Source organism: Aotus nancymaae, unplaced genomic scaffold (assembly GCF_030222135.1).
Source record: "Aotus nancymaae isolate 86718 unplaced genomic scaffold, 86718_ANA_hifiasm-v0.15.2.pri h1tg000051l, whole genome shotgun sequence".
Lineage (NCBI taxonomy): Eukaryota > Metazoa > Chordata > Mammalia > Primates > Aotidae > Aotus > Aotus nancymaae.
Window position 1 is genome coordinate 4,505,964 of NW_026988465.1, and position 16,645 is coordinate 4,522,608.

The 16,645-nt window shown below is 42.6% G+C and overlaps 2 protein-coding genes across 9 annotated transcripts in view; one reads left to right on the forward strand and one right to left on the reverse strand.

Annotated features, from left to right (window-relative positions):
- RREB1 (ras responsive element binding protein 1) overlaps window positions 1-16,645 on the forward strand; it is a 152,187-nt gene that overhangs the window by 16,301 nt on the left and 119,241 nt on the right. The gene's annotated exons all lie outside the window — the stretch shown is intronic.
- On the reverse strand, window positions 12,191-16,103 carry LOC110568666 (NADH dehydrogenase [ubiquinone] 1 alpha subcomplex subunit 5-like). Its single transcript, XM_064362927.1, has 2 exons — window positions 16,060-16,103; window positions 12,191-12,482 (listed from the first exon to the last, which is right to left on the reverse strand). Exons 1-2 carry the CDS (start codon window positions 16,101-16,103, stop codon window positions 12,191-12,193), a joined length of 336 nt encoding a protein of 111 aa, XP_064218997.1.

Genomic DNA, 16,645 nt, shown 5'->3' on the forward strand with positions numbered 1-16,645 from the left:
AAAGGCATTGCCATTCTGCTAAGAATGTGGGATTGGGATACATGATGTAAAAATTACTTTTTCCTCAGAAGAGTGGACACTCTGCTTAGAAAGAGAAGTGTGTGCATGTTTGGTCCTGTTGTGGCAGTAAGCGCTGAACCGGGGTGGTCACCTGTCGGAGAGTTTTGTCATCAATTTTACTTTTTGTTTAAGCAGCTCTTGATGTAGATGTGGTGAACATGGTGGCCTGTGTGTTCTGAAGCTTTCTTTGTGCCTTTGTCCCTCCATTCTGCCCTAGAGAGTAGATGCTCCTGTGGTCACGTGTTCTTTTGTGGTGTGCTCAAGAAAAGGGGGAGGGGCATATGTGTATTGGAAAGATGGTGTGGTTAGCACTGACCAAATTATTTTATTTATTTATTGGACAGAGTGTTCCCTCTTGCCCAGGCTGGAGTGCAATGGCGTGATCTTGGTTCACTGCAGCCTCTGCCTCCCAGGTTCAAGTGATTCTCTTGCCTCAGCCTCTCAAGTAGCTAGGATTACAGGTGTTTGCCACCATGCCTGGCTACTTTTTGTATTTTTAGTAGAGGTGGGTTTCACCATGTTGGCCAGGCTGGTTTCAAACTTGTGACCTCAGGTGATCCACCTGCCTCGGCCTCCCAAAGTGCTGAGATTACAGGCATGAGCCACTGCGCCTGGCAGCACTGGCCAAATTATTATATTTAGAGATCATGATTTATTTCATTGTTATCTTTGTAGGAAATGGAATTTTGGAAGGGCTCATTTGGCCAGCTTGTCTCTAAGAAGTCTCATAGTAGCTAGCATTGCCTCATGTCTCTTCAGAAAACTGAGTACACAGAAATCCAGTCCTAAACACCATAAACTGCAAGTGGTTATATTACAAATTAATCTGTCTAGAGTACTTTTAAGTTCAACCCACAGCATTCAAGTTAACAGGCCACCATTGGTGAAAAACATCCCTGGGCTAGGCCTGCCTATATTTGCTTTAAATCAGGTAAACCAGAAGTTAGGCATTTTAGTTTCTCTTCTGCCCATGCTGGACGTATTGCTCCATAGGACTCCATTCTGACATGTCAACAATCTAAAGTTATAATTTAGTTTTCACCCTTTGTTGGTCGTTAGTCTTTTCATGTAGAAATACTCCCATGATGGCAGTAGGAACAGCAATCATAAGATTTAACATTTATTGAGCCCATACTAGTTAACAGCAGCTTAAATTCTTTTCATGCATCATCTCATTCATTCATCACAACAATTCTTTGACCCCATGATGTAGATGCAATTGTTATCCCTATGATTCAGATGAGGAAATTGAGACCCAGAGAGGCAGCTAGCTAGGAGGGCTCAAACTGTGAAGTGTGACTCAGAGCTGTGCTTCTGACCCCTGCCAGACTACCCGTCATAGGGACATGATCCATTCACTAAACAAGTACTCACTGAAAACCTGCTGTGTGCAGAGCCCTCCTTGTGAGCCACATCCAGGAGAAAACTGTTCTGGCTTGTGTAAACAGCAGATTACAGCTTACCAGTGGAACAGCTTATTCTAGCTGGTATTTAACAGCATAACGTAGACCTTCACTTCTGTGATGGTCAGGAGGGGACATTTGGTGTTTTGTGGAGTGAAAGGCTTGCAAAGGTGGTGTTAGTACACAAACTAGCTGACTGGGATTTGGGTGCCCTTAGAGAAGGGAGGTCAACAAGACACTAAAGCAGAAGGCTGGCAGGGAAAGACCTGGTGGAGAGGTAGGGTGAAACACGGGCAAGGAATTGTCACCCTGTTCCCCTTGGAAAGATCAGAGTGTGGAACGGAGATGATCTTTTGCATGGTAGGAGATGTCCCAGAAGTGGAAGAGTGGGGGCTTGGACTCCAGGCTTCTGCTGGTCTTCCATGTGGTTAATGGGGGGTCTCCCTTGTCTCTTGAAGCCTTTCATGCGGGCACCACTTTTAACCTGCCTGAAAGCACTCAGCTCTGTTTCAGACTCATAGGTTGCCCACTTTTGAAGAGAGACTAAGTTCTATAAGCATTTGAGAATCAAGTTTTGCTTTGGGTAGGGCCAGGTCCATTGTTGTTTTATAATAGTTTATTGTTATTTTACGTAATACAGAAACTCAAGGTTTTGCCTCAGAACTGGTATTGGGGTGATTCTATGAGGTCCAGTGACATGTGGCATGGTTCAAGTGTGTATAGCCTCTGGGAGGTATTGTTTCTTTGTTGTTTTGCTTTTCAAGCAGGAAGAGCCATGTGACTGGACATCAATGAGAGGAGGCTGCCCTGTCTCTTAGAGTGTGTTTGGGATGGGGGTCCCCAGTGTGCCTTGCTCCTTTGTTGAGGGTGCTGGAGCAAGTTATGGAACTGGCAGATCTTGCATTGCGATGAGTACTTCAAGATCTGTTTCCTGTTTCTTCCTGTCTGCAGAGAAGGACTGTTTTGAAACTAGTAACAGAATTACGTCTTGTATGCTACCAGCTCAGTTATAACTGACCTATCTTCTTTATTTACTACTATTATTATCATTGTTATTTTGCTCATGGCAGCTGGGTAGTTTCAGCTAAATAATAGTGAAAAGCAATCTGGATTAGGAGGCCAGCATTCTGGGCTCCCTTTTTCCCCTCTGTGGAATATCACCATCAGCGAGGCTGCATCAGGAACTGTTTCTTGACACCTGCTCTGGAAACTCAAAGATGGGTAAAACATGGTCCCTGCCCTAAAACTCATCAGTGCCTCATAACCAGCAAGGACAAGTGGAGGGGGCCTGCAAGTGGGAAGTGGCTGGGAAAAGAGGAAGTGATGCCCTCAAATGTGCAGGGCTTGCCACGTGGAGGAGAAGGATGTGGGGAAGGGAAAACGTCCTTCTAGGCAAACAGCAGTTTAAGTACAGGCCCTGGAGTAAGGAAATACAAGGTTTTGGCCGGATGGGATGGCTCACGTCTGTAATCCCAGCACTTTGGGAGGCTGAGGCGGGCCAATCATGAGGTCAGGAGTTTGAGACCAGCCTGACCAACATGGTGAAACCCCGTCTCTACTAAAAGTACAAAAATCAGCCGGGCTTGGTGGCAGGTGCCTGTAGTCCCAGCTACTCAGTAGGCTGAGGCAGGAGAATCGCTTGAACCTGGGAGGCAAGAGGTTGCAGTGAGCTGAGGTCATTGCGCTATTACACTCCAGCCTGGGCAACAGTGAGAGGCTTAGTTGAGGACAGGGTAGGGCAAGAACTGGGATGTGACTAGAGGATAGGGCTAAGCGTGTTGTATTGAGTTGGGATGATGAGAGGTGTTGGCCCTGGAAAAATGGACAGGGGCTTGGTGGTGGAGGCCATTGTGAGCCATCAAATGCTTTGGAGCAAGACTGTGACATGAGCAGCTCTGTAGTTCAGAGAACTGCTAACCCTTTAGAAAATTTAAGTTGGAGAGGAGACAAGGTGTTTACCAAAATGCAGTGTAAACTTGGAATTTGGTACTTTCTTTAACAGAATAATTTTTTCCCTTTTTTTTTTTTTTGAGACAGAGTTTCGCTCTCGTTACCCAGGCTGAAGTGCAATGGCGCGATCTCGGCTCACCGCAACCTCCGCCTCCTGGGTTCAGGCAATTCTCCTGCCTCAGCTTCCTGAGTAGCTGGGATTACAGGCACGCGCCACCATGCCCAGCTAATTTTTTTGTATTAGTAGAGACGGGGTTTCACAGTGTTGACCAGGATGGTCTCGATCTCTTGACCTCATGATCCACCCGCCTCGGCCTCCCAAAGTGCTGGGATTACAGGCTTGAGCCACCGCGCCCGGCCCCTTTTTTTTTTTTACAAGAGATTTTTCAGCCTAGGACATGTGGGCTGCTTTCCGAAGCCTTGTTAAATGATAGTGGAAAGGTGGGAACGTTTATTTTAAGCAAATAGAATTCAACAATGTTTAGACTTCCCTAATTGCGTTTTACTAACTGGTACTTATTTAAGGTCATCAGAGAGTAGAATTCTTTAGAGGAGGAGGATTCATTTCTTTTCTCAAAAATATTGAGGGATGGACACTGGGAGCTGAACTGGGACGATGTATTCCCAGTAACCACAGGTTTGGTGTGTCGGTTGGGAGTGACTGTGGGGTGGGACTGGGTGTGAGCAGAGGGCCAGCTAATTTCCCGTCTTGATGACTCTGTGGGTGATGGCTTTAGGGGCTGGCAGTATCCGGTGGAAATAGAATCTGCTCAAAAGGTGGAGCTGCCTTACAGCAGTTGCCAGCTTGCTGCTTACCTGCAGAGCATGTGCCCTCACCTGGGTCATGGCTCTGCCCCTCAGATGTTCCTGGTCCTCTGCTTGGATCCACCCCCCTCACTGCAACTGAAACAGCCAACAAAGGAGCATCATGTGCCCAAGGCCTGAAAAGCTAGAGTGGATGTGAAGGAAGTCAGACTGCAGGCCCCAAAGACAATTAATGGTGTAGTAATTATTGCAGAGATGCAACATTGCGTTGTACTCTCAGGTTTTCAGACTCCTCTGTCCTCTGGGGAAGAAATACTAATTTTTTTATAGTCTGACTTTATACATTTCAAAGCTTATACTCATGGACTAAGGGACTTGGATGGGAAGGTTGTGCAAAATGTAGGTAGGCCTCCTGTAAATGTGGGTTGAACAGAACACATACCTCAATCGTTTTTATCACTGAAAACGGATTTATTCATTCTATGATTTCCCGAATGTTGGCATTTTTTGTTTAGTTTTGTTTTTTAACGTGTTCTCGCATTTGAGCTAGGATTCTGCAAGAAGAGAAAGTAGGGTGCTGGAAAGCTGAAGCAGAGCTTTTGGGGGACCTAGAGGGGAGCTGGGTTGAGAGTAGTGTCTGAAAGTACTGCTTTTAGTGGGTTCCTTCCTTCTGCATATGTGACTGGGGCCCACTACTTAGGGGAAGCACAACACCACGTATGTCTCTGTGTAATCATCTCAACAACCTCATGAGGTGTAGCTATCATTTTCCCCCTTTTAAAGACAGGAAACTGAGGCTTAGAGATGCTTCTGTTTCTGAGATCGTGCAGCTAGTGACACATGATCAGGAAGCTTTATGGCAAGCTTTAAGAGGAGTTCTTTTAGATAATCTCAGTATACCTTGATACCTGGAGAGTTTCTACCACTTGACTCAATTTGTTTGTCTTGGGGCTGGGTGTGGTGGCTCATATCTGTAATCCTAGCACTCCTGGAGGCCAAGGCGGGGAAGATCACCTGAGGTCAGGAGCTCGAGACTAGCCTGGCCAATATAGTGAAACCCCGTCCCTACTAAAAATAGAAAAATTAGCCAGGCGTGGTCGTGGGCACCTGTAATCCCAGCTACTTGGGAAGCTGAGACAGAAGAATTGCTTGAACCCAGGAGGTGGAGGTTACAGTGAGCTGAGACCGTGCCACTGCACACCAGCCTGGGCAACAGGCTGAGACTCCGTCTCAAAAAAAATAATTGTTTGTCTTGATTCTTCTCAGTTTGCTTAGATTTGAGCATAATGCATTATTTGAATGTCTCTAGTTTCATCTGAAATATCCTTAATTGAGCAATTGCTGTGTTTAGGGTGCTAGGTTTAGGCATGGTGGAGTTTGGTCGTTCTTGCCTTTGGGGAGTTGACGTTATGAAAGGAATTCTTATGCCATGTGGACCCTGAGCCAAGTTCCCATGGGAGGACCAAGGCTCACGGAAGTTCAGAGGAGTAGATCTGCACTTCTGGGAAAAGCACAAGTACGAGTTAAGAGCCCGGGGGGGTGGAAAGCAGGTTGGTTTTGAGTTTACAGTGTAATTTGGTGTTGAGGAAGGTGTCTGAGAAGATGGTAGGGTTGGAGGGATAGTGGGGCAAGGTGGAATGTGGGGCAGGATTTGACCTTTTCTTCTTTAAGTGGTAGGGAGTCCAAAGTGAGTAGAGAAGTGACAGGTTGGCCTACTAAGAACTTGGAGACACCCTCAACAGTGGGCACATGGTTTGGGTGTCTGTGCTTTCGATGGCTGCCGTGTCTCACTTCACTGTTTACTTTTGACCTGAGGCAGAGTGCATCCCATGGCAGCTGGTACAGGATGAACCGAGAGGCAGCACCCAGGATATCTGAATTGCCTAAAGCTACTGCAGTGATGTACATACACAGCGAAGCTTTATTTCTTTACAGCCATAGACTTGTTGAAAAGCTGAATCACATACTCTGGCTTAATATGTGTCTTCGTGGTTACCAATTCCAGGTGAGCCACCTTCAAGAGGGGTAACATCCTGTGTTGGAAAGGTGCAGCCAGGCAGCAGGGAACCTGGGTTCTACTTTAGTCCTGACACAGGAGGTTTTGGTTCATATTCCTTTGGTCTGGTAGTCCCCTTTTGGGTGTTTGCTTACTGAAATGATGTATCATGTTTATAATGTTGGTAGATGAGTATATATGCGAATACCTCTGTTTTACCGAAGGTAGAGCCAAGAGCTTTCCTGCAGTCTGTGTTGAATGGAGCCACAGGTCAGTTAGGACACCTGGCCCAGAGCACCTTGAGCTGGTGGACCTGCTCACGGTCCCAGGTGTTGTAGTGTGGGACTTGAGCCCACTCTACTGACTCTCCCCTCCCCAGCCCAATTTTGGAATCATGCTGAGTCTTTACCTGTTGCTGTTCTCTGCCTCAGTCCAAAAGGTAACAAGGAGTGCCTTCACCCATCTAGTAAATGACTTTTACTGATAATTCCCCCAAATCATTTTATCTTCATACCCAACACTCCTTCCTCTTAAAAACCTGCAAAGGATCCCTTTCCATTCGTCTCCTTTACTCTTTCAGTCCTCTTGTAAAGCTGAAAGTGCCTGAAAGAGGCAACCGGAGCCAAGGCCACCATAATCCGCATGCTCTGGACGTCACCCTGGGTGACTCAGATTTGGTTGCATTTGTCATTTCACAATCACCTGCATCTGATCCCACTGTGTGACAAACTCTCTGCTGAGAGTCTCTGCCTGGTGCCTGGTCCTGGGAGCACAGCGTTCTTTTCTAGAATTGCTTTTCCCAGCTTTTCTCTCTAGCTTTGGCCATAGGGTTCATTAGTGAAAGCTGCCATGCCTACCCACCCCATTCACTTTTGTTAGTAATCATTTCTTTCTTTTTTTTTTGAGACAGAGTCTTGCTCTGTCACCCAGGCTGGAGTGCTGTGGCAAGATCTCGCTCACTGCAACCTCCGCCTCCCGCTAGCTTCAAGCCATTCTCCTGCGTCAGCCTCCCAAGTAGCTGGGATTACAGGCGCCCATCACCATACCTGGCTAATTTTTCTATTTTTAGTAGAGATGCGGGTTTCACCGTATTGGCCAGGCTGGTCTTGGAACTCCTGATCTCATGATCTGCCTGCCTTGGCCTCCCAAAGTGCTGGATTACAGGCATGAGCCACCACGCCTGGCCGTTAATAATCATTTCGGAAGAAAATATGTACCATCATATGCCAGTCATGTTAAATGCTTTCCGTGCATTATCCTCATAGTCCTCACAACAGTCTTATCAATTATCCTCATTTTGGAGATTTGGAAGGTGGCAGGGGAGGTTGCCCTCATCTTTTCAGTTACCTAACAATATACAGGAGGAATTGTACCTCTTGCAGTCTGTATTTCATCTCATTTAATCTTTGCATTGATTTATAAGTTCACTATTATTTCTATTTACAGATGAAGAAGCTGGGGCTTAGTTTAAATAACTTGCCCAAGGTTGCTCTAGCTAATTAGTGAGAGTCTGAATTCAAACCTAGGCCAGCGTACTCCAGTACAAGTGCTCTTTGCTCTTCTGCATTTGTTTGTTAAGTACAAATATCTACTTTTTGGGCTGACAAAGCTGATAGCTCTTCGAACTCCTGGCCTCAAGGGATCCTCCCATCTCGGCCTCCCAAAGTGGTGGGATTACAGGCATAAGCTACCACGCCTGGCCAAAGCTAATCATTTCTATTGGATTTGTTTTCTAATGCTTTCGCCTTTTTAAATGGGGGAAGAGAGGGAGACGATGTACTATAGTGTAAGCTCCTTGAGGACTTTTTGTTCTTTTTTGTTTTTGTTTTTGGAGACAGAGTCTCTGTCACTCAGGCTGGAATGCAGTGGTTTGATCTCGGCTCACTGCGACCTACACCTCCTGGGTTCCTGTGATTGTCATGCCTCAGTATCCCAAGTAGCTGGGACTACAGGCACGTGCCACAATGCCTGGCTAGTTTTTGTATTTTTAGTAGAGATCAGGTTTTGTTTGTTTGTTTGAGATGGAGTTTTGCTCTTGTTGCTCAGGCTGGAGTGCAATGGCATGATCTTGGCTCACTGCAACCTCTGCCTCCTGGGTTCAAGCAGTTCTCCTGCCTCAGGATCCGGAGTAGCTGGCATTACAGGCATGCGCCAGTATGCACAGCTGATTTTTGTATGTTTAGTAGAGACGGGGTTTCACCATTTTGGTCAAACTGGACTCAAACTCCTGACTTCAGGTGATCCACCTGCCTCCCGACTTTAAATGAGATGAAATACAGATTGCAGTACAGACCTTAGGTGATCCACTGCCTCCCAAAATTAAATGAGATGAAATACAGACTGCAAGAGGTACAATGCCTCCTGTATATTAAGTTAGGTAACTGAAACCACCTCCCAAAGTGCTGGGATTACAGATGTGAGCCACTGCACCCAGCTGAGATCAGGTTTTACCAAGTTGCCCAGGCTGGTCTCCTGGTCCTCAAGCAATCTATCCACCTCAGCCTACTAAAGTGGTGGGATTAGAGGTGTAAACCACCATGCTCTTTTTCTTTTTTCTTTCTCATGACTACTTTTGTGCCAGCTTGTTGTTCTTTTTAAGCATTTTATTTACTGATGCATCCAAGCACTTGCCATAGTTAGTGCCTGGCACATACTAGGTGCTCAGTGAGTATTTGTTGAAGGAATGAATGAGGAAGGGGTTATTTGACCTGTTTCACAGGTGGCGATATTGACACAGAGCAGTTGGATGTCCTGCCCATAGGCCTGCACAGTTGTTGAAAACAGCTTTTGCTCTTCACACACAGATCTTTTTTTTAACAGATTTTTTTTTTTTTTGTATTTTTAGTAGAGACGGGGTTTCACCATGTTGACCAGGATGGTCTCGATCTCTTGACCTCGTGATCCACCCGCCTGAGCCTCCCAAAGTGCTGGGATTACAGTTGTGAGCCACCGCGCCCGGCCAGATTTTTTTTAAATACATATAAAATGGAAGGCATTAGATCTTAGCCATGGGATTGTAGAACGTGATATAACACACTATGAATACTTACCCAGTGTCTGGTACACTGTAAACATTCAGTAAGTGACTCTGCTGTGGTTGGAGCTTCTTTTCTGCATGTGCCTTGATTTGGAGTAGGATTGCCACACAGATTAGGAAAGTTGAAAATTTGTGAGCCATGGAAACCTTTTAAAAACATGTTTAGGGAGGCTGAGGCGGGTGGATCACGAGGTCAAGAGATTGAGACCAACCTGGTCAACCTGGTGAAACCCCGTCTCTACTAAAAACACAAAAAATTAGCTGGGCATGGTGGCGCGTGCCTGTAATACCAGCTACTCAGGAGGCTGAGGCAGGAGAATTGCCTGAACCCAGGAGGCGGAGGTTGCGGTGAGCCGAGATCGTGCCATTGCACTCCAGCCTGGGTAACAAGAGCGAACCTCTGTCTCAAAAAAAAAACCAAAAAAAAAAAAACCATGTTTAGTTAATCTAGTGTTTCTATCTTTGCTATATTATCCTTCAAGCAATACAAGTAGTCAAATTGGTAAAATGAGTTCACATCTATCTTGGGCAGGTGGATAAGTGGTTATGACTGGCAAGATTTGATTAATGGTATTTGCATTTTCCCTGTTTACAATCATAGAGCATTTCACTGGAAGGGGCCTCAGGGAGGCATGGTTTCTTTCTTTTCCTTATACCCCCTTAACTTACAGGTGAGGAAAATGAGGCCTAGAGAGATGCAGGGGCAAGCTGGATGTGGAACTCTGGTCTTGCATGTCAGATTCTCTTAGAAGTCAGCTCACCCTGCCAAATCCAGGTGCCTGGAGTGTTGTCCTCAATGGGTTTGAACACTTGCATGCTGGAGCCACAATTATTCCTGCTCTGATGTTAATAGCAGATTATATTAATAATCCACCAAGAGCCAGTAAGTCAAAACCAGGACTGTTTAAACATTTTTTTTTATCCATCATAAAATGTTCTTAGCCAGGCGTGATGGCACACCCGTGAAGTTCCCAGCCACTTGGGAGGCTGAGGCAGGAGGATCTCTTGAACCTAGGAGTTCGAGATCAGCCTGGGCAGCATATTAAGACTCCATCTCTAAATAAGTAAATGAATGAATGAATGAATGAATGTTCTTATTCACTGTAGATAATAAGAAGGAATATGAAGAAAAAACAAGTTATCATCCTAAATTAAGATTATAAAGTACATAGTCCTAAGGATTAAAAATTATTTTTCGCATATATGACCACAATAGAAGAATTATAAATGAACTTAAAGGAAGAAACATCTAATGATGCAAAGAAGAAAAGTAAAAGTAAAATTATGCCCTCAAGAGGAAACCATTGTTGATACTTTACTGTATATCTCCTTCTAGATGGTTTTCCATGGATATATACACATATAACAAAAATGGGATTTATTGTGGACAATTTAAAAACCTATTTTTGTACATGTCTTTAAATTATACCATATGTTTTAGAATTTTAATATGATATAACAAGGCTTTTTTGGTGTATTCAAATATTCTTGAACATGAAAATCACATTATTTTGATGTGGTATAATTTGGGGGGCAAGGTCATAGGCTAATGTTTTAATTATTTTGCATTCCCTGGGCACTCATTGTGTGAGTGAAGGAAAGGTATTCTTCTAGGTTACATGAAACTAATATAGTATTACACTTTTTATGGTAAATCGTGAATACGTAATTCATCAGAAATTTAAAGAGGAAAATACCAAACTGACAAAACGTGTTTATTTTTGGATAGCATGTGATCTGTCATCTTATTACCTCAGACACGTGAGGGTTACTGATGAAAAACAAATTGAGCAGTTCGAAAAGTCCTTCCTTTAGAGGGCTGGCCTCTCTTGTGAGGAAGGCATTTGTCCTCTTATATAGGGCACTGTGTTGTGAACGTAGGATTGATGTGTTGTGTCATTTACCTGTGGTTGTTGTTTTTTTTTTTTTTTAAGGCAAAAACACACGTAATTTTATTTTTGTTTAACCTTAAGCTTGCCAGCTTCTTTCCCTGAACAGCATTTGTCTTGTTTTGATACCCACCTACACTTATATTAGAAACATACTGCAAACTACTTAGTGATTCCACTTTGAATTTATAGTCGTATGAGTAAGATGTTTTGAATATAAGCCTATCCATATGCCCAATATAAATTTCAGGAACTCTTAATGTCTCTTCTTTTACAGAAACTCTACCTCTATCCTGATGTAATTAGGTTGGTTAAGAAAATTAAAGGCCACAGGCCAGAAAACTAACTTCCACAAATGCAGCAAAAGGAAAAGTTTTTCCAAGTACCTCTATGCAATGGGAAATATTTCTTTTAAGTACCAAGTCAATTTCTTCAACTGTAAATGTATTCTAATTTGATGGTTTTCAAATATAATGCAGTAACAAAATATAATAAAATTAAGACTATAAGAAAACAGTAAATGGTATAATTTAAATAATGACAAAAATAAAATTACATTATGGATTTTGTAATCAATGTATAATTATATATTTAAATCTTACTTTACATACATAAGATCACAGCTAAGGAGGTTCACCATAATTTCAAATTTTATCACAAGTCACTTGTGCTATTTTATCACATTTGAAAATATTCACTCTTATTATTTACTTCAAACAGCAATCTATAAATTTGTTTTCTTCAGGATAATTAAAAAAATTAAATGATGTGTTGAACATACTACTAAAGGAACTTTACTTTTTGATTATGGCCTCTACATTGAAGATCTGTAGGAATTTTTCTAATTATTTTCAAACCTTCCTATGACCTCTCTGTTCATAGAAATATCATCTTTGAAATAATTTGTGTGAATACTTCACAAATCAAAAATGGATGCACATGACCATATTACCATAATCACTAATTTTAACAGTCTCCTAGATATTTTCTATATCATTTTTATTGCTTATGTCAGTAATATGAACATGCTCTTAATATAACAGAATATTTAATTACATCAGTTTCCCATCAGCCCACCAAAGTCACTTAATTATATTGGCCCTTTCCATTGATTGGCAGGAAGATCTTCCACTAACAGCTCCCATGGTTTCTGTGTCATCCTTTTTCTTGCCAGACTTAGTTCATATTCAGCTGCTTTCACCATAGCCAGCTTCTCTTTTGTAATCTGTTCTGTATACTTTCTGTATGCTGCATTTTTAGGGATTTCCTCAAGAACATCAAGAATCTTTCTGTACAATATTCTTAGCCTCTTGTGTGGACTCTTGCACACAGCCAATCCCACAAGGCCAGTGGTCTTCTTTAGCACACCCACCGTGACAGCGCTAACGAGTCAATGACCTGTGGTTGTATTTTTATTGAATGTTTTTCTTTAAATCAATGTCGTGTTACTTGGACATTCTAGAGCAGTTATTCTCAGTCTTTTTAAAAGTAAGATACTCTTTTAATGTAAAAAATTTCCAGACCCAAGTATGATTTTAATTATTTTTTTAGATTCTGTTGAGAAGCTCTAATGACAGAAAAACTCTATTAACATTTTAGTGCAGCTTATCTTTATTAAATGTAGCAGCTTCTTCATACACTTGCAAAATAATAGTACTTATATGTGTAAATTTACTTGATTTCTAGATGCTTGATAAGCAAATGAATAAGTGGATCCCTTGAAATAGCTCCCTGGAGGGCCTCTGCTCTAGAGGAAGACATATCCTGCATATGTAATTCTAAAGTCTAATGTCAGGAAAAGAATGATTTAGACCAGTTCTGAATTGCAAGTGGAATTCTGTAACTCCAGAGCTAAAAGCCACTGTATGACAAGTTAGGAAGATATATTTTCTTCCACCTGTTCATACACTGATTGGTTTCCAGAGCAGCCCTTGATATCACCTCATTTTCCTCATTTCAAAGAATTCAATTGGGGAAGAGAACACAATCAGCCAGATTGTCAGAAACATTTGGACATACCTAATGACTCTCCCTTGGCCCTTTTAATTAATCTACTGTGATCTATTAGAGAGAGGACTGGGTTTGTCAGCTGGGAGACTCACAAACATAAGGCCTTGGCTGTAAGCCCAACCTTGATTATGATGAAAGAAAAAGATAAGCTTCACACCTTAGTTTTTCCATCTCTAAAACGGGTAGAGTATCTCCCTTGTATCTTCTTAGGATGTGACACAATGATACCCATAGGCAGCAGTTTCTTTCTTTTTAATCAGTAAAAGTAAACAAAAACCTTTGTGAGGGTAGAAGCTATTAGAAAGTACCATATAAAGGAATAGGACCATAAATCTAGGGAAATTCTAAGCATTCTGAAAGCTGCTTTTAGGCAGGGCAACAGCCAAAAGACCAGCTGGTAGATTGAGACCTTCCTCAAAAACCTGACTTTGTTCTCTTGGGGTCCCATTTTCCTCTTTTCAAATGGGGTCTAGTGGCTTAGTTGTGGTTATTCCCCAGTGATGCCTCTTTTATTGCTACTCTTACAGTTCTGACAACAACAGCATTCTTGCACCACTTAACTCTCCAAGATGTAGGCAGGGGAGGCAGCTGCCTCATTTCTGATGTGCCTGTATTACCTGCAGCAAAAGCATCCCAGTGTTCTACCTTTGTCTAGGAGTTGGGGTTGGGAGCAGGTATTCAGTTTAAGTTTTATGTGCCATCTGTATATTTTCAAAAACATTTAATATGATCTTTATTTCAAGCTTTTATAGTCCTTTCAAGTTGCTCTAGGGAACCTTCAGCAGTTTCTTAGCAAAACAGGTAGACAGTTAAGTGTGAATCAACTGAGTCTAGGAAAGAATGGGGTTTGGGAAGACCATATTGTTTGGATTTTCTGCTAATACTAAAACTGGATTTTTACAACACAGGCAGGGAGAATTACTCTCATGTGGTGGACCAGGTGGGAGAGGTGGCATATGACTAAGTAAGTCAGCTGACCTCAGTTAAAGGGCTGTGACCATCCATACAATGGAACCAGTACCTCATCCAGCTGTTGCTCTCAGCTGAGTGAGATTCCCATGTCTGAGGGGGTGATTGGGGTGATGATGACTTTTGATGGAACTGACCTCACACAGGTTTCTGGGGGGAAAAACCCACCAAACTTTAAGAATTCCAAAACAATTTCACAATTCTGATTTTAGTAGAGGTTTGATTTGAAAAGGGACTTCATCTGCACCTTCTCTCTTGCCTTTGACTTATAGATGTCAGTAATGCCAGTATTTTAAAAAATAGAAATTAATTATAAATTATATCTTAAGGATTTTGTTTTGAAGAATTGTTTAATTGGCTAGGATTTCTTCCCCTTTCAGTAGCTTCAGATCCCAATAGGTAGGCAAAATGAAGATAATAGTAAAAAACTAAGCTTTTTGTAAGAGATGTTACTTATTTTTAAATAGAGATGGGATATTGCTATGTTGCCCAGGCTGGTCTCGAACTCCTGGGCTCCAACAATCCCTAGCCTCAGCTTCCCAAAGTGCTGGGATTACAGGCATGAACCACTACCCTTAGCCTGAGACATTATTTGAGTAGGAGATCATGAATATATAAGGAACTTAGGAGTGCATATGTAAAGTTTTCTCTTAAACCTACATTTTTGATCAGGGGAAGAGGTGATTTTTTAGGTATAATAATGTGCAAAGTAATGAATAGCAGTCTCTAAAGACATTTAAAACAATAAATAAAGTATAAATATCTTTATTCAGAATGAGCTGAGTTCTGAAGCCTGATGTTTTCAAGTGTTTTTTATCAGGTGGCTTGTGAAAGCCTGTCATTAACTAAACCTGTATTGTGTTTCCCTCAGAATTTCATTAAAAAGGTATGCATAGGTTCACATCCCCCTTACGTGAAGGGGCACTGAAACAGAAACTTGATAGAAATATTGAGGAGGGGAAAAGATAAAGCCACCGTGGCACCTGGCCCCCTTCTTTCACTTCCCTTCCCAATTCTGCCCCTTTGAGATGTTCTTTGAGAAGATGGAGGAAGCTTGCTATGCTTAGGGTCATCACCCTGGATCTGGCGACGGGAATGGCTCAGCACTGGGAGTTCCCTCCCCAAAGCCCAGAGCTAACTCATCACATCCAGCTGCTGTCAAGAGTTGGGCAGTCCTGTCCCTTGGCTTTCCTGGGAAGGCCTGAGTGAGGAGGCAGGAGCAGGGAAGGGACCATGAGAGTACCTGCTAGACCTAATGCTGCCCTCCCCCCGACCCCCAGGCCATCTGGGAAGGAGCTACCTTGTGGACTGGGGTACAGGAAGGCAGAGAATAGAGGGTTGGAATCCAGAAAAGAGGGTGGAGGGCCCGACTGCAGTTACTTCCATTGTCTGAGGACAGACCAAGCCCTGGTGCAGAAATTGTTTGGCTGTTGACCTTTTCTCTTCAGATGTTCGCATGCAGGAAGTGCCTTTAATAAAGTATGGTTTGCTAACCTGAGTATGTTATGCATGTGCACATTTGGATGCCAAACATATAGACAGATGAAACTAAGAAGCCGAATGTTAAGATAGTTGTTGATGAATTGAAACTAGCCTAACTGGCTGCACTGTTGGAGTCATTTGCCCAAACTGCTCCAAACTTTCATTTTGTCTACTAAAAACATTAGTTGGAAAGGTACAGCATTAACTTAAGGCAGGGAAGACTCCAGCACGTGAGAGTCGTGCCTCTCTCGGTGATGCTGGGAGGGAAGGATGAGAGTCATTTCACTGCTGCCTGGCTCCTCCTCTTCCTCTCCCTGCCCTGGAGCGGCAGCCTCAGCTTTCCAGAGTCTCTTGCCTGGTGCTAGGCCCCGCGAGCGGTTGGATTTTAAGTATTTCTCAGTTATTTTCAGTATCATCAGTCATCACTTTCAGAGTTTCTTTTCTTTTTCAAGGGTACCCAGTCTGTTTAGCTCCTTTTCAATAGCCCTCCTCACTCACTTATGCCCAGTCAGGAAGATTAATAATGTTAACTGATTTACCATCGCTGCAAAAAACATTAGTTAATTAGACTTTTACACCTCGGTCAGATGGCATTAGACACCCTTTGTGCACTTTAACTCAAGGATGTTAAAGACCTAAATCTTTCAGAAAAAAAGAAAAGAAAGAAAAAGGACAGGCACTTTTCCAGTTTAAGCTGCATGTTGGTCCATGTTAATTAGGCATTTGTCCTTTAGTCTGGAGGTGATAGAAAATGCCAGTTACTGTGGTATTTAACTGACATCAAACTCCTGTCCAAATAATTCAGTTGGGCCCAGCCTTCTCTCTTAATTGGTGGGAAGGAAAACTTCGGCACACACCCAGAATAGAGGAAACTGTTACTTACATTGAACATTTTAAAGTTTCATTCTGAAGGATCTGAAGGACATTTGAATGTTTTTTAAATGAACTATCCAGTTGAGCTTTTTTAAAACAGTAACAAAAGAATCTCCCTTAAAACTTGAGCTACCCAAAATGATTAGCTTTTGTAAGTCTTCAGAAAATGAAAGTTGAGTAATTGTTGTTATCCAAGGTCAAAGTGGTGGTT

Coding starts and splice junctions, on each gene's coding strand:
- LOC110568666 (XM_064362927.1), bottom strand. CDS start 16,103: ATGGTAAATCAGTTAACATTATTAATCTTCCTGACTGGGCATAA. Junction 12,483..16,059: donor ATCTTCCTGACTGGGCATAA/GTGAGTGAGGAG, acceptor TTGACTCGTTAG/CGCTGTCACGGTGGGTGTGC.